Source organism: Calonectris borealis, chromosome 16 (assembly GCF_964195595.1).
Source record: "Calonectris borealis chromosome 16, bCalBor7.hap1.2, whole genome shotgun sequence".
NCBI lineage: Eukaryota > Metazoa > Chordata > Aves > Procellariiformes > Procellariidae > Calonectris > Calonectris borealis.
In genome coordinates this window covers 3,251,694-3,278,936 of record NC_134327.1, presented here as the reverse complement: position 1 = coordinate 3,278,936, position 27,243 = coordinate 3,251,694, and the positions used below count along the sequence as shown (strand labels likewise).

General features: G+C 35.6%; 1 protein-coding gene across 3 annotated transcripts in view; it reads right to left on the bottom strand.

Annotated features, from left to right (window-relative positions):
- Positions 1-27,243, bottom strand: part of RBFOX1 (RNA binding fox-1 homolog 1) — a 936,648-nt gene that overhangs the window by 257,856 nt on the left and 651,549 nt on the right. Inside the window, exon 1 of one of the 3 annotated variants that reach the window (XM_075164918.1) lies at positions 9,223-9,339. The exons of the other annotated variants lie outside the window; for them this stretch is intronic. Coding sequence (XP_075021019.1) covers positions 9,223-9,309 — 87 coding nt within the window. The 5' untranslated portion in view covers positions 9,310-9,339. Of the gene's footprint in view, positions 1-9,222; positions 9,340-27,243 lie in introns of those variants that run through there. 3 annotated transcript variants of the gene reach the window in all.

Below are 27,243 nucleotides of genomic sequence, written 5' to 3'. Positions count from 1 at the left end.
TAAAAAGCGAGATGGATACTTACGTCTTAAATGGAAAGAGAAGACAAAGAGAACATGGAAGCTAGATTTTTAATTTTATGAGTTGATCACAGACAGGTTTAGATATTTTCAAGATTTCAAGTTCACTTTATTCTGGTTTTAGACATTATAAGGCCAAAAAGACAAAAAAACATGGGTACAGCTCTGTGTCTAGACAGAAGATCTTAAAAAAAAGTAATAATCAAAAATGTAATTTATTCCTGTGTTCCAGAAGGGGTGGTGCTCCAATTACACTTAATTTCCCCTAGTGAAAGGAAAGCTTGTGCTGTCGTTTCCATGTTCATCTCAGAACAGACTCTTGCATGACTTGTCACAACAGAACACGCTAGATTGCTCATACTCCTTGTTCTATCTCAGGACAAGGTAGAAAAGCTGCTGCAGTTCTGAAAGTAATATTCATTGGAATGGAGATCAAATAGTGAAACCATGCTCTGTAGCTTGTACCTGAATAGACAGCTTTCCAATATAGAACAGGTTCCAGGTACCGCAAACTTAAAAAACACTTAGTACTAATTAGTTAATACAAATACATAACAAAATATAAATTATTTAAGATACTGAGGAGCAGACCTTTTCAAGTATGGTTCAGGCTCTATAGAATAAAGTTTGTTGAGACAGTGTTAAACTATCCTCATGGCTTTCTTAAGAATTTGTATTTTCTGTTTGGTATACAAACAATCAGCATCCTCTTCTATCCTGTTTTTTGATAGCTCTAAATAGTATTTAGGGCGGTTTTTTGTTTGGTTTTTTTTTTTTTTTTTTTAATAACTGAAGCGAAAATATTTTCATTGTAACAGGTCATAGAAATACAGTTGTAAAGGTTTACTTTCTCTCTGTACCTCAATGCGAGCAAGATCAAATTTCTTTAAAAAAAAAATTATTCAAATAATGTTTTTCAGAGCAACTCCAAGTCAAAGAGAAAGAGAACCTAGCAAATATGAGCTTATTTCATTAAAAATAGGCTTTTCTGTATTCCTCAGAATATTAAAAATTTATCTCTAATCTCTTTTTGCACAGACAAGATCTAATACATCAGAGAAACAAAAGAAAAAAAATACTAAAAAGCTGTTCAAGCAGTAAACCCACTCTCTTAAAAATAAAAAAAAAACCCTGTACGCATGAAATACATATTCAACACTTACAGAATAAGGAACGATATTGCATAGGAGGACATACACCTTCAACCTTTCTTTCAGATAACTGAAGCAGGTCCCATCTTGAGCACTCATTTCAGCATCCAACTGAGCCTAATCACCTGAGCCACACTTACAGAGAAAAGTTCTCTCTAGGGAATATGGAAGGACTTCTCAGGTTTACTAATTCACTAAAAGACAGCATCACACTGAGGCTAGTAGGGAAAAAAAGAATGATTCGTTTTGTATTATTATCTACAAGATCATTCACAGATGCAGGAAGACCTGCTCTCCCTCACCTCTAGTCACCTTTTATTTCTCAACTAAATATCTTTCTTGCTTTTGACCAACTACATGGTTATATCTTTTAAAAAGCCTGACAGTGGGTTGGGGTTTTTTTAACCTGTTTTTATCACTTTTTGGAATTCTCACCTATGTTCAGGTTCTGATTTAATATAATTCTAAGATTTTCTCTAGGATGGAAGACAAGTAAAATGTTTGGAAATTCCCTTTTTTCTCTTTCTTGCTTTCAAGTGTCACAATGATTTGTTCCCAAAGTGTTTGAAACATGCTTGTATACAGTACCACTGTCAGGAAAAATGAAGACAGCTAATGCATACCTGCATAGTTGCTGGTAACTTTCAGAGAAATCTATGCATTTGCATTTTGGCAGCCACTCTCTTACCTGGGTTAGATGTTTTGCAGTTTACATGTCTAAGATGGCTGGAGATGCATTTTATGGTACTTGCTAGATATTCAAATGTTACAGACAAAGTAAGATGTCATAGACATTTATCATAGTAAAACAATATATAAACAACCTACCATTTTCTCCTCTATTACTTTTAAATTTTACTAATTGGCATGCAGGAAGGCGTTACATGCTTTTGAAATCGTATGGCAGAGTAAGGACAGAGACATAACAAAAGTGTACTTCTAGCTCTACAAGATGAAAAAGCACTGGGGTAATGATAATTTCACCAGATTTTTAATCTCTCAGAACTAAAAACCAAAAACAACAAAACAAAACACCTCAGCATAGTTCAGATCAGTTCACTAGTTCACTGCTTTATGAGTATTTTTAGTTTTATCCTAATAAGAAATAAGTTACTTTTACTTAAGGATACTTTCCAATAAAGTCTAAATAACATTTCCTTGAAATGCACAATTTGTTTTATTTCATTCAAAGGCCTCAAACAAAATCTTAAAAGGCACAATATGAACCATTCTGACTCTTCAATATATAGGCAAGAGACTTTTACGTTCTCACCTTGATCAGCAATAAAACAATACGTAGATGAAAAAAATACATTCTTTATTGATTTAATAAAAGCATCAGAATTAAAGAGGATTAAGTTATCCTCCAAGCTATCTGGCTCATGTATCTCTGGCCACTAGAGGACAAGAAGGAACCAGGGTATCAGAATTTACCATAATCCACGATAATCTGAATCTCATGAAACAAAAGTGGAAACTCTGACAGAAAATTTACCTGGATCAAATTCCTATTATCTATTTACAGTGTTCATGACCTGTCATTACACTAAAAAAAAGCCCAAAATTTTTCAAATTGTGAACCCTTCTTATGCTTGTAAACTTAAGACAGCTGTGATATCTAGCTGGCAAAAATATTTAGCCAGGTGTGATTCCATCATTCTCACCTAGTAACAGAACAGTTCAAATGCAAGCCCCTATTACTTCAGCTGAAAGTATTTATAGTTTAAATTATTATGTCCTTACCATATTTTTTTCCACAACCTGGTCTATTGAAATAGACATTTCACATGTTTTTATAACACCCTCTTTGAAACCAGGTCTGAGAAAACAGTTACCTGCATACCTCAGTTAAAAAAAGCAAGCAAGCAAACAGACCAAACAAAACAAAAGATGTATTTTAACTAGGTTTCTAATTTTACCTCATGTAACACAAGATAACCTATCAGAGGACGAATAGGTAAAATATTCAAGTCAGCTCCATAAAAATAATTGTTCTATATTTAGATATACAAGCATATTTTGATATCAGTTGTGTATCATTCTACTGAAAGCAACAGAACTTCAAAGTTGTGTCTCCTGGCATAATCTGGCCATCAGAATTTTATTCCTGATGCTTATGCATGAGTCGGGGTGGGGGGAAGGGGAAAAAAAAAAAAAAGTCAGCCGAAATTCCAGATCCTCGGAAATAGCCTTATCAGCTCGCTGGCTTCTAGTTAGGGAAACCAAATTAAATAATCTGCTTTTGCAGAGAATCCAAATCTTAGAAGTTTTGTCTTATTCAGGAGGTGAACAAATAAATAGAACCTGTCCTAATGAAAGTTATTCTCTCTATAGCAACTATTCTATTCACACAAACTCAAATATCCTTTTATTTATTCCACTTAAAAAACACTGCAGAAGCTGCAGCCATGAAGGCCCAGATTTACCCATTTCTTGCCATACGAAAACACTCCATTGAAGTGTATTATCCAACACACAACCTAGTGGCCATAACTATATATCGCAATGTCTAAAATTCACTAATACTAATATTACATGCAAAGTAGAACAGGAAAAAATTCTGTGTCTGTTGGGGTGTCAGATGAAATCTTTTGCTTTTCTGCTGAGCTCAGAAAGAAGCCCTGACTATAACACAGCATTGACCGAGCTGACAGAATAAGAGGTAATATAGTATTGCCTGGCTCACTCAAATTATGTTACCCATTGATTTCTGAAGTAAAGGCTAGTGAGACAAAATTATGCAGATGGGAGGAGAAAATAACCACTTGTTTCTTAGTTGAACTAAAACTATTTCGACAGGCTATCCTTCTCACTAAAAAAGTCTTTTTGGTCAATGGGAAAGACATTCTGTGTCATTGCCCCTCCCTCTCCCTCCTGCAGATTCACTCACCAGGTATTTTATGGTATCTGCACTTATTAACAAGAAAAAAAAGCAGGTTAAAAGAAAATAAACTCTTGCAATAGCAATAACAAAATACTTTCAAGTTGTAGGTAGCCTCTTGAGCAAATGACAGGTTTCACAGAGAATGCATGTTGGCTACATTGCTTGATCCATGTATCAAAAGGAAAAACAAACCTGAAGTCGTATTTTCAGAGGTTTAAACATTGATAACCAAAAATTTTTGTAAAAAAGTAATACAGACCACATCCATCACTACCACCACCACCACCTTACATCTCCTATTAAAAGCACTTTTGATACAGAAGGGAGAATAACTTTGCAACTTAGACTGAGAGAGAGAAGAAATTTTAGACATATTCTCTCAAAAACAGAAAAAAATATGCACTCAGTTGACAAGTGATTGCAGTAGTAAAACATTTTAGCCCTCTACTCACTAAGCACTGGGAGTACAGTACCAGTAATAGGAGACCCTCATCACTTGCAAAGACAGAACACCACAATCAAGCCAGAATATATCTATATCTAAGGTAAATCATCTACTTACTGCATTTCAAATAGGCAATTCAGCCAATGTAAACAGAAATTATGCACTGCATTCCACTAGATGGTAATCTAAAAACAACCGAAACAACTATACACCACTTCAGGCAACATGGGAAGAACTAAAATCTCTCATCATTTCTATTTCAAATGCATTATTCAAATAAAAACTACTAAATTACAAAAGTCTTTTTAATGTAAGGTAACACAACATATCCACAACATTTTCCAAAACTGGACTGCCAGAGAGTGACTGTGATTTTGCAGGTAGCCTAACACACTAGCATCTACAAGTATCCTGAATGTATTGACTGCTAGCACTTCCCAATACAGCACTAAAACAAGGATTTTACAGACGGGTAAAGATGGAACTGTGAAGACGACTTTTCACAGCATATTCTAGGCAATTCTCTCACTTAGCCCTAAAATAAAACGGAACTGTCTCCAGACTACCACTTTTCCAGTTGTCAGGCAAACACACTAGTTAACCAGTTATGGAAAATCAGATGCACAGATGTAATCAAAATATCTTAAGAATAATTTCAGCTTAAGAATGATGTACTTAAAAGTACAGTAATTCCCAGTTTATTAAAATAGTTAATCAAGTAATCTATTTCCTACTTTTCTTCTACTCCTCTCTACCATAGTAAAGCATACTTTTAAAAATATCAACCATATTCAGAAAAAACCCCATCTTTTTAATCTTTAAATTTAAGTAGCGTATTTTGTATTAAATAGACTTGTCTCTCTATTTAGAATTTTCCAGCAGTTTACTGAAAAGTCTAAGTAATTTCAACTGCAGTAATTTTTATAATAATGCCTATGAACTCTTCTTTCTCTGCTAAATGGAAATTGAGCCACCTAAACTAGCCATGTAATAAATAATTTAACATCCATCATTAAAATGTCATATATTGCCCTTGTGTTTTTAAAAATATTTTATCATAATCCTAACATTCCAAGTATCCAGAGCAATTGCAAAGATTTTATATACCTAAAACACTCAAAGCCATGAAAGAGGAAGCTAACATGGAGACACATTTAGCTTATTATTCTACAAAACATACTACTCTTCTATGAATTGCGAAATACTTTTTTTGATGTTGCACCTTGTAATTTTAACGCCAAACAAAACTTCATTTCACATGTTTATTCTGAGAACACGTAAGACAGTACAGTAGCATACAGCCACACTTCCTGACAGTAGGGTAATGGTCCCACAACCTGGCCAATGCAGATGGATCTTTTTCATGTGACACCCTACTGACTTCACTGCTTATCTGGATATAAGGGTTCCCCCATGGCAATCAAAGACAAAACTGGGATATGAACAAAGGGCAGGATAAATAGTCTTTTACTGGATTGCCACTTAATCCTATATGGCATTTTTATCATCTCACCTGCCAGGAGAAACAGCATGATAGTTTTGACACAAAGTAGGTCTTGCTGTCCACAGCATATGCAGTTGCTGGATTGCAGTACCTGCTTTGATCCTCATGGCAGTGCAATTGTGACAGCCTGTGAAGCAGCCAGTACATCTTTTGTGCCAAGTCAGAAAACACCTCTCCACCCACGAGGCATAATGCTATTTATGCATCATTTGTACTTTCATGTGATTTTTTCCTCCTACAGTTTCACCCAGGAGGAAGAAGGGACAGGAAAAAAATATTTTATTTTTCTCATTAAGAAATGTGTTAAGAAATCATAGGCAATAATAATACCGTCATTCTAGTAAGTTTTTTAAAGGCGTATTTATTTCTTGAAAAACAAAACTAAGTTTGCAAGTATATTTAGTATAATTTGATACATTTTGACATATCTGTAATTCTGAACAACTACCTTCTCTCTCTCTCCGAGAACATAGGCATTCCATTTTTCATCATCTCACTTAAACGCATGATCTCAGTAAGAGGAATACAAATCTTCTTAATAGATTAAGACATGCAATTGGGAAAATACACATGGCTGTTTATCTAAAGTGTTTCCAGAGATGTATCCACAGTATTTGCCCTTTTTTGTTTGTTTCACACATTCCAGTACTCTGTAACAAGAGGGCGTGACAAAAGCAAGAAGAGGATATAGGATAGAGTTTACTGATGAATTTAGGAGGAGAGGCTGGAAAAGGTTGCACATACACAGGATAAAATAAAATAATATACAGCGCTTGAAGGTGCAGAACCCCTGTAGACTAATAGTCCTCCACAGAGATCTGACCTCTCTCTTGCTCAACTGTGCAACACAAAACATGAAAAAAACCACAATAGTCCCCCAAATTTCTATGCAATACTCTACACTGTTTTCATATGCAATCTTGGTGTAAATCCAATTGGAAATCATGGGGAATCCCTAATCAGAAATACCTGAAATCAGAAATATCTACCTTCTGTAGAAATCCATGCAAATAAATAAATTGCAATCTTATAAGCCTCTAAAACATTAAAACAGCCTCATATTTGAAAATACTCCAGGGTTGCGGCTCTCAACCTGTAACCCAGTAAAAGCATTTGCATAATCAGTTTATCAAGGCATATTTTTGAAGAAAATGTCCATTAAAGTTCTGAACATTATGTAATTACTGCTCAGAAGAGGATGATATAAACATGCCTGTCAAGCGTCCTTTGCATTATTTATTTTGGATACTTGACTTACACTTGACTTCGGTTTACTCTAAGAGACAAACAATAAGCATTCCAGTATCATAAGCTAACTGCAGTTACTGCAAATGCAGATAAAAACTTGGGGTGAGAAAGTGGTTAAACCGTTTAATGTTCTAGTTCACCCACAATAACTCAAACGTTTGTTTTTTTCCAAAATGCAATTTTCAGGTACGACATTAGGGAGAGGGGAAGAAGAGGAAAGACTAGAGAAGTATCCAGATGAAGAACATGACATTACATTCATTACAGGTATCTGTAAACATACCTATTTTTATGTAGAACAATTCTTATTGCTTGACTATTTTAGACCTATGCTAATGGAGTAGCATAGGCCTGGATATATCTTTCTGAGGAAAGAAAAAAAAAAGAGATTTGAAATAGGGCATCCCGAACTTTCAAAAGGTGCTTTCTTCTATTCTATCTGCTTGGATAATGCGTCCAGAGTGGCATTTTGTAATGACAGCAACTTTCCAACAAATCAATAGTTATTTAATTCCCAACAAGCTCTCGAGTCCATTAAACCTGATTACATTCACCCATTTAAGTTGGGTGCAGTTATTTTTCCTACACCGGCACTTAATCTATAACAGGAACTTATGAGAACTTTCAAAAGCAATTTCAACAACAATCAGCATAGAGTGAAAGGCACGATTTGCTTGTAATTATTTATTGGACAGGATGGCACAGAGTCTGACTGAGCTCTAGCGTCCAACCTTCACCCCCAAATTCTCATGGATATGAAGGCCTGCTTGATGTGTTCAAGTGTGCTACCGTGTCTCACTGTGTAAAAAAATAGCATCAGCTTGCATGTCCCAGACAACACAGTTTTTCAATACCTGATAATGGCCACTGCGCAATGCTGTATTTCTATTTTAGACATGTGTGTCTGATATTAAGCCTAATGTGAAGAACACAACTCACGGTCTTCGATTACTGAATGGACCTATATGGAAAAAAACCTGTTTCATGCTGTGACTTCCCCTCTACACCACCTAACTGCAGTACAGGAGCGTAATGAAAATTTGCCTCTCCTCCACAGTTAATTTGACTGATCACTAGCATGACACAGAAATGCCATAATACACGTGTCTCTCTCGGCCCTGTTAATGCATAATACCTAACTACTGCCATTTATAGGGTACACTGTTTTTTTCATTATGTCAATGCTTGGAAATCTTACTTGAGTTCTTTCTTAATGTCTTCTAATACTGTAAACAATAGAGGACTTTTTGCTTAATTAGCATCTACATGATCTACTCAAAATCCTGTCTAACAGCAGAAAATTCAGTAGTACCACTTTTTGATAAAAATAAAATAAAATCAAAACCGAACAACACAACAACAACAACTAAATCTAATCTAAGTAATTGCCAGTTACCTTCTAAAATACAGAACTCTCGCCCTGAAGCAAGGTCTTACACTCTCAGGGCTCAAAAGAATTAATATGATGTGCATAAATATTCTGTGAAGGTGATATATTTCTATACACAAAAACACAACCCCTTTTTCATTCAGTGTGATGCATAACATATGAATTAATGCATATTTAACACTATTCGTATTTGCTGTGCTAAAACACTTAACCTAAAAACACATCATGGTAAGTTACTTTGTCTTATGACCTGCCGTGGGAATGCTGACTCCCTCAGAAACCTAGAATGGATAGCAAATCCTCTGCCCTGTGGTCAACCTCGTGAAGCAAAGGCATGAATGTTAAACAGCAGACAAATCAATACAAGCAAATATAGCTCAACTACATCATTTATTCAGCCATGAGAGATGTCAATACACAGATTAGGGTGATCCATCTTTTTGATTTCCTACTGTCTTCTCACTGACTACATGAGAGCTTTTGCCTGTATTAAAAGTGTTTGCTTTCTCAACCATAAAAATTCCAATTATTACTCTAAGTGCACTAGAGTTAAGTTGCTTGTTGGAAGCGGCCTTGCATTACCTGAACAAGTCCAGCGAAGTATGGTGCTGCCGGCAGAATCATTGGCACTCCATATGGATGTAGCAAAACTCCTTGAGACGACAACATGGTTTAAGTGATAGTATTACTCCCACTAAAGCTAAACACATCAATTGAAAGTTAGGGGAAAATCTATATACCAACTTCTTCCAAACTCAGAGCTAGAACCAAATAACTTCTGTCAGGGGCAAAGCCCACATCAGCTGTAAAAAAAAGAAAAAAATTGACGTCAGCAACTCTTAATGTTAAAATTTTCTTCAGAGACAACAGATAGAGACAACAGCTGCAAACCTAACTCTACCAAAAAAAGGAAGGTGCTATTTTGGGACCAGCTTAAGTAACATGACTAACCAACTACTCTTTATCAGTTCAGATTTTTTAAGTACTATACACATAGAGATCAAATTCTGTACAGATCTACCGATTAGAATTAATTTTCCTATCAGTTCTGGCATATACATGACAACAGTTACTATTAGAAGCCATTTAAAAATAATCAGGTTTATCATGATTGCGTAAATAAATGCTTCCCTGTATTTAAAAGCTGTTAAACAGCTATTAAACAATATTCATGTGAGAGTTTATACTTACATTGGCTACATATTCTGTTTTGATTCATTATATTTTTCTTGCTTATTTTGAATATTTGAGCTAACTAATGCAAGCTAACTACTTCTATTAGTGTAAATTATATTTTAACGGCTTTTCTAACCTTTCACAACAACCATGTTGTTACATTTATCATAGCTTTTTTAAAAAGAACAAATTTGACCTTTAGAGTATTTCATATCTGTTCTCCAGTTAAACTTACATTCTTAGTGTAAGAGACAAGAGCGAAATTTAGGCTGTTTCCCTCCTAAACAAAACAGATTTGTTTTTTAATGTACTACTTGCAAGACATTCTCTTCCACAGCTAATCATTTTTACTTTAGACAAAACAAACTTAATCATTAACACCTGTTTCATGTGCAATGTATCTTCTATTGCAGATATGACTAATGACAAGAATTACAATTGAGCAAGATTTTTTTTAATTCAATAAAGAATTAGTTAGGTGCTTAAAACTTCATGTTACAAGACAAAAAAAAAAAAAAAATCCTCTCCTACAGTCTTTGAATAACCAGGGTGCTTCACATCACTAATTTCAGCTACTTGATTTTGTTGCATAATTACTTTTCCAGATAACTAATTGCAGACAAGATTTGATGTGATACTCAATTATTTAATGTCACATTTTGACCATCGTGAAAGGTTTTCAGTAATTGATTCTCATGTATCAAGGCGTGTTGCGTGATTTAGAAATCTACCTTAGCAGCTGCATGTTGGCCCTCGTTACTACCAGCCTTACACCATTTCTAACTTTAGATGTTGAATTGTGACCCTCTATGATGCTCTTTTGAGATATTGCCAATGAGGACAGCAGTAGTCACATGATGAAGTGATGTTTACCTAGTTCCATCTCCTGTTACAGAATCGCTTCACTTTTCTGTTGGGGATAATGCTCTTCACACTGGTTATCTGACTATGCTTAGCTATTAATCATATTTCTTGCTCTTTTCTTATTAAGGAACAGAACCCTGCAGTTTAATTATTAAGCACACTGTAGGCTGACACATCATGGCTTTTGCCAAAAGATTTTCATAAATTCCAAGACAAAACCAGTTATTAACTTTCATACAGAAATATATAAACAAAAGGTACATATGAGAAAGCGAGTTGCCACTACAACTCATTTAAAAGCATTTAATTTCTTAAAAAAAATGTTCCTTTTAACTATTACCTATTTGTTTGGTCTAACAGCGTGAGCTGCATTTGAAGAGTATTTCTTTCACCTAGGAATGGAGATTATAAAATGGATTCTGCAAGCTTTACTCAAATGACTCCAGTGGGACAACTGACATAAATAGGGATTGTTATATTGCTCTGTAAAATACCCAGTCCTTTTTTTGTTTCAGCATGTACGTATTTGATAAGATGTTAGAACACCTAAAGAGCAAGGTGATTTGTACAGTGAAGCACAGGCTCAAGGAGAGCTTTTCTGTGATCTGTTTTGGGCCGGTTTTTGCTTAACGTTTTCATTAATTATTTTGGCACAAAGCAACATGCTGATGAAATTTCCTGGTGACTTGAAGTTGGAAGGTACTGTCAAGACTTAGAAGGATAAGAATATTATATAGAAAGAATTGCTCAACCTTACAGACTGCATTAATAGAAACAGGATGAAATTCAATAATACCAAACATAAGGTCATGCTTCTGCTAATAACAGAAACTTCAGTTCTAAACTCAGGAGGAAGAAAAGCAGGACCCCATCACATCTGTTTAAGGACATTAAGCTGCTAGTGTGATGCAAATATGAAAGGCAAATTATCAGTATTTCCTAGTTAATTTTATTTCTCAATTAATTTCTTAATTTCTTAGACATACTTCTAGAGCATACAGTTTTCATCCACATTAAAAAAAAAGGTCAAATTCAACTACAACAGCTGTAGAGAAAGTCCGTTTTATGTTGTTCGGGGGAATGGAGCAACTACTTTGTAACAGGAACCCAAGAAAGTTTGATTTGTTTATCCTAGCAAAACAATCTGTAAACAGGGAAGAAAACAGTAGGAGGAAGAAACTGTTTAAGCTAAGGACAATCCTGACATATTAAAAATGAAGGAAAACCTAGTTATGAATAAATTTAGGTGGAAAATATTTTTTCAAGTTATTTGTTAAAAGTATTTGGTATTGGCTAAGTGAGGGTCTAGACAGCCTTCCAAATCCACAGTAACAAAAAAGGATAGCTTATAAAAGAAAATTATATGATGCCAATAGTAGTGGTAGTCTGAACTCGACAACTTACAGGAGGACCCTTCCAGTCCTTTGCAAGCAGTATAAACATTCAAGAATAATGAAAATATCAAATGTCCAAAAAGCATTTATATTTACTACATTGCAGATTGTAATATATAAAAATAAACTTTGAAAATAAACTGTAGTTACCTGTTTTAATGAAAGGATGCTTTGCTTGCCTCACTATAACAACATGCTTCTAAATGTATAGCTGTATGGCACTCCAAATCCAAGCTCTGACTTTCTGGTTGGGCTCTTTGATGATGTCCCATGTGTGCACCAGCTACCTAAGTTCGCACAAACCTCTGTGAATCAAAACCACAGAAGTACAATACAGCTTTACTCGCATCTCCGCCCCGTGCCAAATTCTGAACTTACGCCAATGCAACTACATCAGCTTCACCAGTTTACACCAACATATTTGTTCTCCCTCCCAGCCACACAAAAAGGAAATTTGTCTTAAGTTTCACTGTTCACCGTTAGTTAGCATTAATGGTCCCTCCTGTTCTGCAAGAATATATTGAATACATTAAATTTGACCATAAAGATTGCTGAGGACTCGGAGAATGAACCAGAAGAGTATTAAATATGCTAATAATTCTGTTTCACTTTAGCAGGACTCTCGCATGATTAAGGTTAAGCATGAGCCTAAATGTTTTTGCTAGGACAAAGCCAGAATGGTCAGTACTATGCACATCAATCAACTACCTGAAGCCACTGATGGTGGCAGTACTTACTTCCTGCCTACTCCAGGATTCTTTCTCCCTGCAAATAATTAAGTATGTGTGTTGGTGGAAAAGGGGACATCATCTATTTTAAACAAATATACAGCTTTTGCTTCCATTACATTCTAGAAAATTATAATGCTGGTAGAAAAAAATGACATGCTAAGCCATTTTCAGTATGCTAATGGAAGGCATGTTTCTTTCAGCTATCTGCTTCCAAAACCGCTTTGGTGGGGGATTTTTTGTTGTTTTTTTTTTTAATTATTAAACATTTTCAAGGATTTTCTGAAACTGAAAACTGATTTTAAAAATGAAAGACAGAAGAAAAGAACAAGAAAATAAATGAACACTAGCTTTATATAAATAAAATATATATACACAAATAAAATATACAATCTTACTTGTTTCATTTCTGCAGGATTTTGCTAAAAGGCAGGTATCATTTATGAAAATGAATCTGCAGTTTTAAAAATTAGCAGCAATATAAGAATTAGTCATATTGGACTGAAAACTCCCAGGTGATACTACCTGAATCATAGCTAAGAAGCTTGTGCAATACACACCTTTTTTAAACTTGTTAATTAAAGACTATTTCTGCACCAATAATACAATGCATTATTTGAATTGATTCATGTAAGGGACTACAATTATTCTACACAGAAATTGACTGAACAACCAAACTTCCAAAATCTGACAGAGTAGTCCTGATAGGAACTTGCCTCCTAGAAAGAAGCTGGTTTTAAAAGTGAACAGCATAGGTTAAGCAAGCTAAGGTAGCAGTAGAAGGTCACAAAATACATAAGTATTTCAGGCCCAGCAGTCTAATGCCATAATCTTATGTTTTAGCACACAACTGAAGCTACTGGACAGGAGTGCTCTTATAGTGATTTCACTGCGGACTTGCTAAAAAGTCATTTGAAATGGGAAGGAAATGGAGACCGCTGTACAGTACAGATGCACACAGAAAGAAAGAAAGCCAGAAGTATGCCTGAAAACTGGGCTACACATTCAAGCAGGACAAGAAAAATGAAAATGATGCAAGAAGGGCCAAAGTTTTGATCCCACCTGCATATAATACCGAAATGGCACATTAGACAATGACCAAAATATTCCCTCAGGTAAAAGCAGATGCCTCGTTTTGCTACAGTTCAAGGTAAAAAAGACTTTATAAACTTTCCTGGAGCCACATTGTCTGGAAAAGGAAAATCCCTGCAATGCAGTCATCAGTCAATCAATGACGTATGCTCTAATCAGATCCTGACAGAAGTAATCTATTTAGACCATCTTTCTGCCAAATAATTAATTCTTCTTAATGCCTATATCTAGTTCAAAATACCACAAACAATGGTTCTTCCAAATGCTATACAACACCAAGGAACTTCAAATAATTTCTACTTTCCAGCATTGGCCTAACTTTCCCATCTCACAGATCATAAATAATTCAGGTACCACTTTGGCACACTCTTCATAGCTTATGCTATGTCATATTTGATTCCTTTAAGCTCTTCTTCAAGTCTTCCGTTTTCTGGCCACCTTTCCTATTCTCTAAATGCTCTCCATTTTCTCTTTAAGATTTCTCAGTGGTTTTCTGGTAAAGGAAAACCCAAAACTGAGAGGATAAAGTAGTTTCCAAGTCTCCTGGTAGTTTCCATCATCCACAGCAACTTTAGATTATTGTCCCTAAAAAACTATTAGCAGATCAGTACCATGCATGCTCCGAAAATGAAGGTGAGCTGCCATTGATTAGCACTGCCTGACTAAGTAGACCCAGGCATTAAATGAAATATTGGTAGACAGAAAAAGCTGTCCTGCATGTCTTCCCCCACCTTCCCAACCACGACTGCTGCCACTTTTATAACTACTACACTTGTCTTCCAAAGACTATTTCTACCTTTCTGCAAAAAACCATTTGGGACCAAAGGCTCTCCAAGGGCACCAGAAGCACTATCCAGACTTGACCCCTGTCCTCAGCTGCTGACTCTATTCCACTCTTCTAAGCAAAGCTTGAAGTACGCGTAGGAGCTGTTTCTCTTCTCTTTCAGAACCAAAATACAACATGGATATTTTAGTGACTTTTAAAGTAGAAAATATCACATATACAAGTCAAAGTTATCTACTGATCTCATACCGATACAAGTATGGAGGATGCTGTCGGAGTTTGAGTTTATTAAGCACCTCAGTTTACACTAGTGTATAGGGCAAGTATATAGAAACTGTTTACAACTGGGACAGCCCATCTTTTTCTAGTATGTGGAACACTGGTGGGATACAGCACATTTGGTAGTAACACATTTTTCTTCTGCACTTTAAGTTTCTACTTCAAAATTGCATTAGCTTTTAGGAGCAAATTAAAATCTAGCTGCAGTTCAAGATGAACCTATCCGATTCTTTCAATCGGAAACCAACAATGTGTCAGTTCCACTGAAGTTCAACTTTCTAGCCTTTTTCTTTTAAATATACAATGGTGGCAAATTTAGAGATTTCTAAGACAAATAAAGATAAACAATTATAGTCCTGCTGACTATGAGAGCTTCAGACAGAATCACCTCATGCAAAAACTTAGGAAGCATATTTGGGAAACAATTTGTACCCCTAGAAAAATTAAGACTATCACGTTATAGGCCAATTGGTCTTACATTATTTGAAGTGCAATATCTCAGCAAATGTTGGTCTCTGAGCACATGGCCAATGCTTTTTCTTTGGTTTGACTAACTCCAAACTTTCTTTTTTGTGCACTGATTCACCTGCTGCTCTAGTATCACACTGGCTAAAGAATGGCCTGTTTATTTTGCATTTCTTTTGGAATGCTCCCACAAAGATCACTTCTTCTTTCCCTCCTTGCATTGCCCCACAATACATCCTTTCACACCTCAGCAACCATACAGTACTTGTCATCACCTTCAAGGGCTCGCTTCAGTCTATTCCTACCCTGCTACTGTGAACAACAGAAAGATTAATTTCGTCTTCATATTGCCTTAAATATTATGCTCCTTCACCTCCTAACCACACTCAAAATGGCGTCGATGCTTTCTGCTATAATTTCCTAATACTAGGCAAGAGCTTCCTATAAACATCTATGAATGTTCTCTTTCAGCCCATAAAACTCCTCTTGCCAGAATGCCACACAAAAACGTTGACTGGGGGATGAACTGACTGCTGAGTAGCATGACAACCAATACCTCTGTTCCTCTGCAAGTCAGCTTACACATCTGTATCCATCTTAGACTGTAAATTCCTTCTGAAGAGAACTGTGTCTGGTACAAGGAGATCGTCACCTATGACAGTAATATGAAGGAACACACACACTTAAAAGGTATACATCTACTTAGCTTCACTTTTTCAGGAACGTGTGAAGGCAGAGATTTTTACATAAATGGCTTGCCCTCCTTTACATCCTTAGGAACCTTCAGTTCCTGCTTAGACTAGATTGCTAGAGATACCTATTTGTCTCCTGATAGCAGACAGAATGATTTACCCTTCAGTGAGTCACAAAACACATTCACTCAAATAGGCGATAAATGTATGCTCGAGAGAGGAAGCAGGTTAAAAAATGGAGTTAAGGGATGTCTCTGTGGCTGGATTTCCCTTTGGCTACCACAGAAATGTAAGGATCTGTCATCATCCATACATGATGGCACATGGCACAAAAAGAGAGCTATCTGTGAACCACTACACCCTGAAAAAACAAACAGCCAGCCAGCTGTAGGTGCCTTTTGACTTATCTGTGTTTTCATATGAATTAGATTCTGAATCACAATCAGTTTTGTCTTTCTGTGCCAGCATTCACATCAAAATTAAAGCAGGATGAATCTGGGAACTTCAGTTATTTAATATGCTGGGCACTGAACTAGGAAGAAGAATAACATCAGACTATGCAAGAAGTCACACAGAAAATCATCTTCTAAAGCTACAAAAAGTGGTGCAGCACACATGGTGATTCAAGCCATTCAGCAGCATCACCTTCAATGAACAGCTCCGTGGCCCTGTACAATTCTACTTATGAAGGGAGTTTCTCTGTTTGTCTCCTATTGTCCTGGATCACTTAGAAAAGTTAGCTGCAGAACTGGAGGAAAATAATATTAATTACCAAGAGCTGATTTTGACATCCATACAGTACTACTTATTCACAACACCAAAGATGTGTTGCAAAGATCTTCACTGTACTTCTTACGTCTTAATGAGTACTGCATTGTTTTCCTTTTCTTACGGAGTTCCATACTGGCTTTTATTACATAATTCCTATCAGCTAGATAGTGTACCAAATCAGTTGTATTTTCACTGTTGGCTTCTTTGAGAACAAACTCTTTCTCATCTCCAGGCTACTTCAGATATCTTTCACTACTCTGCTCTTGAGTTTATCTGCCATTTCTTAAAAAGTTGAGATAAGCCTCCAGTCTATGTGAAGTTAAGCAGTTTTGAAAGTTTTGTATGAAATGTAAAACAGACACTTTCAAGATCTAAGGCTTGTTTGACATCATGCAGTTACATAGTCAAACTACTGAAAATTACATACATCTTCCAGTAGAATAAATGATAAGCAGTATCACATATATCTTTATTTAAAAAAATGTCAGGCTATATATATGTATTTCACAAAATACATATTGCTATCATACTTTCACATATCTTCCTTAAACTCATTCATTTATTCTTCTCTTTCGTATGCTGGATATAAGATGCCCAAGAAATATATATTTTTGCATGTATTTTGCCAACAGGTAGGAGCAGGCTGTAATCTTCCCCTTGGGATACATTCATTTGCAAATACAGACCAGCAGCAACAAAATATATTTTTCCTTGCAAATCAGGAACAGACTGACTTCTAATCAATATCCACTCTTAATGAATCCTATTGATATACCCAAGCAATGCCATGATAGATCATCATCCATGCCACACAGGATTTTTGCCAGTACTTGAGCACACAACCAGTCTCACTCAGTATCAGTTCATGGCTGACTTCTGTTGACACCAACATGCTTAAAACAGGATCTCAGGAATATAACAGTGTATTCTAGAACATTCAAGCCATCCGCCTGTCACTGTCATCTATCAGGCTTTGGTTGTATGGAGATGATAGACAGCCACCTATTTTTATTGCCAATTCTGGTCAAATGGATTTCTCTTTATTGCTGTAGTCAGGCTACTCTGATTACTGTATCACAGGAAGCTCTGACTTCTTCTTGACCCCAATTAGCACATTCATTATTCATCAAAGTACAGTTTTCATTTGCTTCCCTTGGGAACTACAGAGTATCACTGTGAGGATCTTTCAATACAACTTCACCTCCTTAATACACACGGGATTTACTGACAAGTAACAGCTACTCATTCCCCTGAGTAAAGTTCATATTAATAGGACTGCATAGTGAATCATGAGATGGTATTAAATCATGCCTCCTGCCTGTATAAATACATCATTCAAGCACCCTACTATGCCAAATGCAATGGTTTGATTGCAGAAACCAGCAGAGGGTAGATATCCTAAGCGAGCAGGGTGCCTTGGAGAAATAACCTATTCAAACCCCAAAATAATGAAGGTCTTTAAAGGGATCAGAGGGAATTTCTGTTCAGAACTGACAAGTTTCATATTCTCCAGAGATAAAATACCAAGACTTGAAGGCATTAGATGTAATGCAAGCTATAATTCAGCTCTATTCAAGACATCGGCAATAGTTTTTAAGTACTGAAGGTTAGCCAAGAACTACAAGCTAGGAGCATCTGAGGCAGGCAGGATTTGGCTGAAAGTATTAGAAGACACAGTTGATATGATGTTTGCCTCCAAATCTGAATACCACAAAGTTAAGAAAGCTTTTTCAACTTTATTGCTATTTTATGTCTGAAGTCAATTCAGTCTCGTAGGTAGCTCCTAATGCAACTCTTTGGAGACACACATAATCCTATGTTCAGCAATTCAGCAACCACTCCTTAACTCAGTCTGATGTCTTACAGGTAGCTGCTGTGCGTGGCCTGTCCAGCCAACAGATTCCATAGCATAGGAGTAACTGCCTGTTCAATAAACTGTGTTGATGTACCCCAGCAGAAATTCTGACCCTGGTTTTCTCTCCCATTAAAATCAATCTCTGCATTGCATATCAGAAAAAAGCCCATGAATGCTCCATTCCCATGCATGCATTTGAAGACACCTGCATGGTTTGTTTGGTTGTATACAAACACATATTTGTTTATAACGAGCAGTTCCTAAGAGACATACCCTACCAAACCATTTAGCAATAAACATTACAGAAAAAAAACCCAAACAAAACCACAGTTCCTTCACCTCCCATCTCGCAGTGGGTTTCTGGAAACACTTTGAAAACAAAGTTCCCTACAAACAGCATTACCCTGGCATTCCTTCATTTTTTAGAAAACTGTATTTAGAAGTTCCTGTTTGAGTTTCCATTTGTCACATGTTTGCGGGGAATCAAAACTGCAAGTATAATCCTCCAAATCTATTGAGGAGCGTTTCCTGACTCTTGAAGGAACAGATTTTAAATCCCTGTTTTACGTTCACGTCTTTTGCTGCTGATGCATATGGATAGGTGAGTGGGAGATTACGAAGCATTTCTAACAAGCCCTTGCACAAAAAACTAAGGTATTTTCATTCTATCCTAAAAACTGAATGCCATTTTGCAAAATGACATTTAAACAAGCACCTGGAACATCAGGCCTACATGAGTTAATAATGCATACTGTTCTGAATAACTATGCTTATTATATAATTTTTTTTTCCTTTGATTCCAGTTCTTTATGTATATACAAGGGGTAGTTTAGTTCATGTTAAAATTATATTGAACAACTTTACTTCAATGGAAAACCTGTGTACATAAACCAACCACCTTACATTAACAGCATTTCAAAGGCCTCAAATGTACACATGTAAGAAACAGCTATAGATAGCTGTAGCTCGATATAGGTATACAACTGCAGCTCAATAGCCACGAAAATACTACAAACTCATGTTCTTCCTTAAACATTTTCGATAGGTGACTTTCTGTAATGACAAAAGCTACAGAAGGCCTAATTTTAGGATTTGTTCATCATTAGTGTCTGGAAAATTTTCTTCTACATTTTATTTTTGAGGCAAAAACAATCACATACTGTGTAGTTGGAATTTTCCAGTGGTTTACCTTCATCCATCCAGAGGGAGTATATGGACATCAGTGTTACGTAAAGAAACTTAAAACACTTGACAGCTACATTAAAACAAAACAAAAAAATTCAAAACAGATAATGAAACAAACACTCTTCCAACAGGAGAGCCATTTGTAGAAGAGTCACGTTCTACAATGTTGTCTCCCTGCTCATACAGTACAACTGCTCTTGGCAGCAGAATACCGAGGGTTGTTCTGCCCTGAGTAAGATCTGAGACAGTAAAAGCAGTTTGAGCATTGTCTTCCCCAACTGATGCTCCGGCAACAGTGTAAATTTTTACTCAAAAATAATTCAAGTTAATTAATACTTTTCTGTAATCAGTAAGAGTTCATCAGTAGCTGTTTCAGTAATAAATGAAAGTTAATACCCATTTCTAATTTTTGGATTAGCATTCACAACTCAAGAGCATTATTTAAATATAAAATGTATGGTGAAATCAATTTAGTAGTGGTGAAATCAACTTAACCCATATATTATAAAGAAAGAAATTCACTATTACATAAAAACTGCCCGAGATCATCTCATTTTTAATGGAGTAGCATTTATTCAACCAAAATAAAAGATTATTGTGCAAATACTAGACAACTAATTACATAATGTACCTTTACAAAATTACATAATATGGGTGCAGCTTGTTCCCCTGTTTTCTGTTTGAAAAATAGATTGTTTAATAACCCATCAAAGCTATCTGTAAACGAAGGAAACAATAGAGCAGATGTTGACTGTTGTCTTGTGCCTCACAGACATAATTAAATACAATGAAACACTCACACACCCAAATAATAGAGGACAAACAAATACAAAAATGGTACTCTATAAACATAAACCTCATTTACAGGGCACCTGTCTTATATTAATCTGTGATATTTAAACCAGTGATGAAAATGGAAAAGAAGGTATTTATCTGCCTTCAAACTACAGAACAAACTACAAACAAAAAATTCCTCTCAGTAGTAAGTAGCTTTACCTTCTGCAATACTGATCCCCACATTGTTGAATATCATAAAGCTAGGAGGGAACCATATTTTCTATTGTAACAAAGCCAGGACAGGGCAGTCACATTTTCTGTAAGCAAAAGCTACATGAATCAATGACTGTGAATGATCCAAATAGACTAAAAACACTGCGCCTGCTGTGTAATATAAAGTCTTAAGACTACCCTGGAAAGCCAGATTCCCTTTAACTGCAAAACACGTTCCCTGTAATTATTTTCTACCCCTCCCCCCACTTTTGTAAAACAGTAATGGAAAGTAAAGATTATATTCTGTAAGTATCAAACCAAGTGTGTATTTTCTAGGAGAGTATCCCATAACATTGTTTAATACTCTATTTCACATCAGAATTTGAGAGCTTTTTTTAAAATCATCCTTCTTTATCTTCATTTCTATAATCAAATGTAGATACATTTTTTCTTTAGTAGTATCAATATTGATCCACTATTTGAAAAGAATCATTATGTGAATTAACAACAAAATTAAGTACCCAATCCTGCAGTTGCTATTAGGAAACAAAGTTTCCAGATAAAAAAGCAACTTTGAAAATTAACACTCACATTTATTGCAAAAGAACATGGAAGCATATTTTTGCTAATAAAAGATTATCTTTATTTTAAAATTATAAATGCTTTAATAAGTGTTATTAATTTTTTTGTTTTATATAAAGAATAAAAAATTGCTTTGTTTACTGCAAACATATTTTGCCTTTACATTTTATTTAGTTATTTCTAAGAAAGCAGACAGAATATAATGTGAGCTGCATCTCTTTATGTTAATAAAACCATGCTAGCCTCCTTCCATAGACAACACCACAAAGCATAAATACCAAATGGAAAACAAATGGAAGTATAATGCCACTGTGAAGCAAACCAATCAACCCTAAAACAGCTGAGATAGATCTCATCCAGTAGTTCATTCATTCTTTATATAAAATAAATGAAAATATTCCTAGGTGAATCAGATTAAAAAAAGAAAAAAAAAACCCACCCTCAGCAGCTCTGAAAGGTTGTAAAGCACTAAATTCCTTTGATTTATGAAGGCAGCATCCACCGCATTGAGTGAAACAACCCAGCATGCCGGGACCCTTTTCCCTGAAATTCCTTTATTAACACAACCTGGCTCTGCTAGTGAACAAAAGCAGTGGTGCGGTGTGTATAAATCATTAATACTATGCTGTGCAATGGCTGAATTTCCTGTGTGAGCTGGAAAGCCTTCCTGCACAACAGGGATTTTGGGGTTGGAATTGGCTGCTATGAAATGTACTTCATCATTCTCTGTGTTTGACGCTTCCCAATAGCTTTGTACTTTTCCTTTTCTTTTTCTCCCTCAAGCCCAGCAACTGCAATAGAAATTTATTGGATTTTATGTCTGCAAATAAAGGAAGAGAAAAGAAGGAAAGAAGCAAGCAAACCCATTTACAAGTAGAATCCTTTTCCCTTCATTTAAATACAGGTTGTGTTCAAATAAAATCTACTACTAATGAATAAATTTTGAATTTTGTAGATGTTTAGTTTACCACTTTAAACTGAAAAAGAAACTGAAAAAACCTACTAAAAGTGGGTTAGTCTTAACAAAAACAAAAAAAAAAAAAAAAAAAAATCAACGGTCACTGAAAAGGTGATTCCTCTCCAAATTAAGTAATTTTCCATTGGAGCATTTTTTTTTGGTTTTTTTTTTTTTGGTTTTTTTTTTTTAAAGCAGGAAAGAAGGGCAATGTCTGGGCACAAGGAACTCCTGAAGTTAGCTGTATTAGTGTTTTTACTTCAGGTGTCCTAAAAATCTTTCCACAGAGCAACAGGCAATTTCATGTGCATGTGCTAGGCGTGGTATTTTAAGTGGAGCTGGAAAAGATGGTAGCAATGGGAAAGGAAAAGAAACCAAAACTCTTGGAATTGCAATTTCTGAACACTCCTGTATTTTTGCAGCGACACACGCTGAACTTGAATAGGGAACACCAAAACTACTTATCTTGTCTCTGAAGCACATGCAATACAACAACAAAGTTGAATGTTTTTTCAAACTTTGAAATGAAATAGCAAGTAGTCTTTATAAAACATTCTGCACTAAAATATTCCTTTTGAGGCTAGACTTAGAAAAACTAAAGAGTATGACAGAGAGAGAATAATGGTGAAAAAGCAGTCTCAAACCATATGTTACCCATCAGAAAAAATGACACACGTTATAAAGGTAACTAAGGATACAATCAGTCTTTCAGCTAGGCCAGAGCATGATTCCGAATGTATCAAGCATCAGCACCACCGACAAACAAATTTATTGCCATCTAAACAGTAAATATTTAAGACACTTGGAATGCAGTTTTGCAAAAGTGAATGAGCTAGAGTCAGAATAGGGCAAGATTCCAGTGTGCCATTTTACACTTATGCAGCCATCCAGCAGACTAAAGATTACAAGAATAAGCCTGCAATGCATGCAGAAGTCCCTCTGCATTACATGATAATGACATTCTGAACAGAAATAAATGAAGCCCCTGCAGTGCTATTCTGTCAGCTTTTGAAAGTAAATAACTTCGCTTCTGACAAGAGAGAGACATTTTTTTCCTCCTCCTGCCATAGAGCATTAATTGAGCTATGCAGCCATGTAACATCCCAGAGATAGGACTAATACATGACAAGGAAAAAAAGCTTAAGAAAGGAGGGGACACTCATTGAATATATGGGCTGCCTGACTTCTTTTCACCCCCAAATTTTCACACTAGCTCTGTTTTGACAAGATCTTATTCTCTGGGAGAACTTTTAACAGGGTTTTTGTCTCCCTCTCTAATGCTTACTGAAACTTATTTGAAACAAATACTTTAAAATCACACTGTCTTATGAAAGACGGTGCCATTATGAAAACATAAGCTTATCTTTTAAAACTTATCATTCCTTGTTTGTGAAGAAAGTTTCATGTCCATAATCAATACCTGTAATTAACTATTTAATTTATAGAAGGCTTACTGGCCACAGTAGAGATAATGAAGACAGCTATAAAAGAAGAGGCTATGAGAAACAAAACCAAAGCAGCAGTGTTTCAAACTACATAATAATAATAATAATAATGTGTTAGTGCAAGTCAGTAAGGAATTGAGGCAAGGCATATTGTAAGTAGATACACACCTCACAAGTATATACGAGATGATACTATTAAATTTATGCACAGTTACAAAAAAGGCATATTCAAGATGTTATAGATAGGAAGACCAGCAATTTTTGGTGCGTTTTGATATAAAGGGTCAAAAGGTAAATTTAAAAAATGGTTTAAGATGAAAGCACTTGCATTCTTATTCATGAGCATCTGAACATCTTAAGTATTTCAATTCTAACGTACCACACACTTTCTTTCCATATCTGGGGGAAAAAATAAAAACAGTAACTCACTGTGAACAAAAAATAATTCACTGAATGCTTCAGTTCTCACTACAGTATCTAATTTTGATTCTGCATGTGTTCAACACAACGAGAAAGAGCAGGATCAAAACAGAGTGAGATCTCTCCACAGCTGGAGCCCGCTATAGTGCAAAAGACCAAAGGCCCAACTACAACTAGTCAGGATACTATAAGCATTAGATATGCTATTTTCTCTAATTAAATTCACTGGGCTGCTGCACTGACAGAGTAGGAGGGGAAGCAAAATGTAAAATAAGTCAATGGCGCTGCACTAGGCAACTCGGAGGTAAATGAGCAATGCTAGCAAAGAAATGACAGGAGTTCCTCAGGAGAGCTCTTGTACTCACACTTTAAAACTGATAAATCAATCGCACATACACCTTTAAAAGGCAGGAAAGCTTGAAGGATTCTTAGAGGGTGTTGACTTCTCCTTTCCACTAACATTCTAATTCTATAAAGCAAGGCGATAAAATTCTAGTGTCACAATTTTCATCACTTTCACTTATACTACCTGTTAAATACCTCAGAAATATTTTAAACAGAATTGATATTAATATGAAGATGGTATTCATTTACCAGTTCAAAAATACAGACATTGAAAAACAAAAAACTTCATAGTCTAGTGTTGCATGGCTACTGGTCAAAAAATCTAAACAAACTGAATGAAATATCTACTAGTTACCCTGAGAAAAACCCCTGCTTAAATAAGCAACGCACACTTTTCCTTGGCATAAAATACACCACCACATATTTTTTCAGAAAATAACCATCCATATACATATTTAGCAAATACCAACGAACAGTGACAACTTACGAATAGCTCACAACAGAAAATCCAGCCATCACTTTTCAGCTCAAGTGTTTTAAAATGTTCAAAGAGCCCAGTTATAAAAACAATGATTCTAAGCCAAAAATATTCACCTGCTTCTGCCACATGGAAACTCCTTTGCAACTGCTCTTGCTCTTATATGCCAAAGCAGCAAGTAACCTTCTTAACTGATTCTGGTTGGTTGGGGGGGAGTTGTGTTTGGGATTGGTTTTTGGGCTGGGTGGTTTTTTGTTATTGTTGGTTTTTTTCTTCTAGTATTTAAAGAGTGGAGTACTTAACTAATGTACCTCCTCTCGCTATTGTGAGAAGAGACTGACTTTGTTTGAAAATGCTGTAGTTAAATGCCCCGAACTAGCTCTTATTCAGAAAGAGTATAGCACTCACAGTATTCAGAATGCTATAGCACTTGATCTCTAAGCCACTTCTTACTAGTCTCTGGAAAACAACTCTTGTGAGACAAAAGATATATAAACATTTAAATTTGTCTTGAATCAGAGGTGGAGTCTCAAATACCAGCTTTGAAGTTTATTGGTGAACACCAAAGGATTTTATTTACCCTAGTTGAGATAAACAGCACATCGAGACATCATTCCTTACTTCTGCATTAACAGTACTTCTGGATGCAACAACTCCACTCCCACCTTTTGACGTCTGTTTCACATACTAAAATTCCCTATGACTGCCACACTGCCCCCTTAGGAACAAATGCATCTACATGATATTAGATGTAGCATGGTAATTCCTTTTTTTGTTTTAACAGAGTACTATAATTTATCAGACAAAATACTTTTTTTTTACCCTACACATATGAATAAACAAGCACTATGTTTCTCTTGGGGCAGTGAAGCTGGTTAAATGAATCAGAAAACCCTGAAAAGATTGCCTACCCTCAGTCCATCAGCTACTGGACAATTATTCAAGGCCCAGCTGTAAGAAAAACAGATGGTGAGTGAGCATTAGTAACGTGGACTCCTTTTCACTCATGCAGTCATAAGCAGAGGTTGTATGTTCTCACGTGAAAATTGCCATGAAATAGCAGACTGAGGAACAAAATTGTGCAAAGACTCCAATTTGTAAGCTAACAGATGCTTAAAATTTTCATGAGCTAAAGTCAGATTAACTGATTTTACAGGAGAGCCACAGAGTGAGTGAGCACTATAAATGGACTAGGTAAAGAAAGGCAGTGTTCTCATGATAGGTTTAAACAGTGTCATCATAAAACATTAGTTATTGAATTCAACTAACATACCTGATCCTTTGAAGACTCACTAAAGTATAAAATGCAAAAGACACATACTTAGAACTGTAACTGCAATGGTGGCATTCAGCAATTGATGTGCTTGTGCTCTATAAAAAAGGTAAACTGTATCCAGGAATTGTTCATCCATTTTAATTCTTTACACAATTTTAACACAAAAATAATCTGTTCTAATCCTTATTCCATTATTGACACTATTGACTACATCAATTGAAAATGCTACCAAATAAATCAACATTGAATTAAGCCATGAAGAAAGAATGTGATAAAAAGTCTTTCAGACTCCTATAAATCATCAGATCCAGAAGCATGACATAAGTAACCGAGTGGGGAATTCAGCTTTTCTCCATAGTCATAACGCTTAAGGCCCAAATAAAATTACACTAATTTACCATGTAAGCACTAATGGAATAGCTGGGGTAGAGATGGAGGGTTTGTTGGTTTTTGTTTTGTTTTCATGGTGGATTCTTTTCATCATTGATACGAGAGCTGTACCATGAACTACTTTCTTGTTAAAGACAGAAAAGGTTGATATTGAAGTTTCAGTTCAATTGTTTTCAATCTGTGAATGTCCACTATGAGCAATTGCGCCATTTAAGAGGAATTACCCTTTGTACAAACCACTTCACTATTTAAAACAAAGCACATCTATCATCATTAAACAGAAAAAAAAATTGCCAATTTTAAAATAATGACAGTAGCACTGTACACTATGACATGGAATATTAGGTGATGCTTCAAAACAACAGTTGACTTCGTTACTTTACTCAGAAAATACCAACTGAATAACCTTATGTCCAGGCAAACATATATCATAAGGA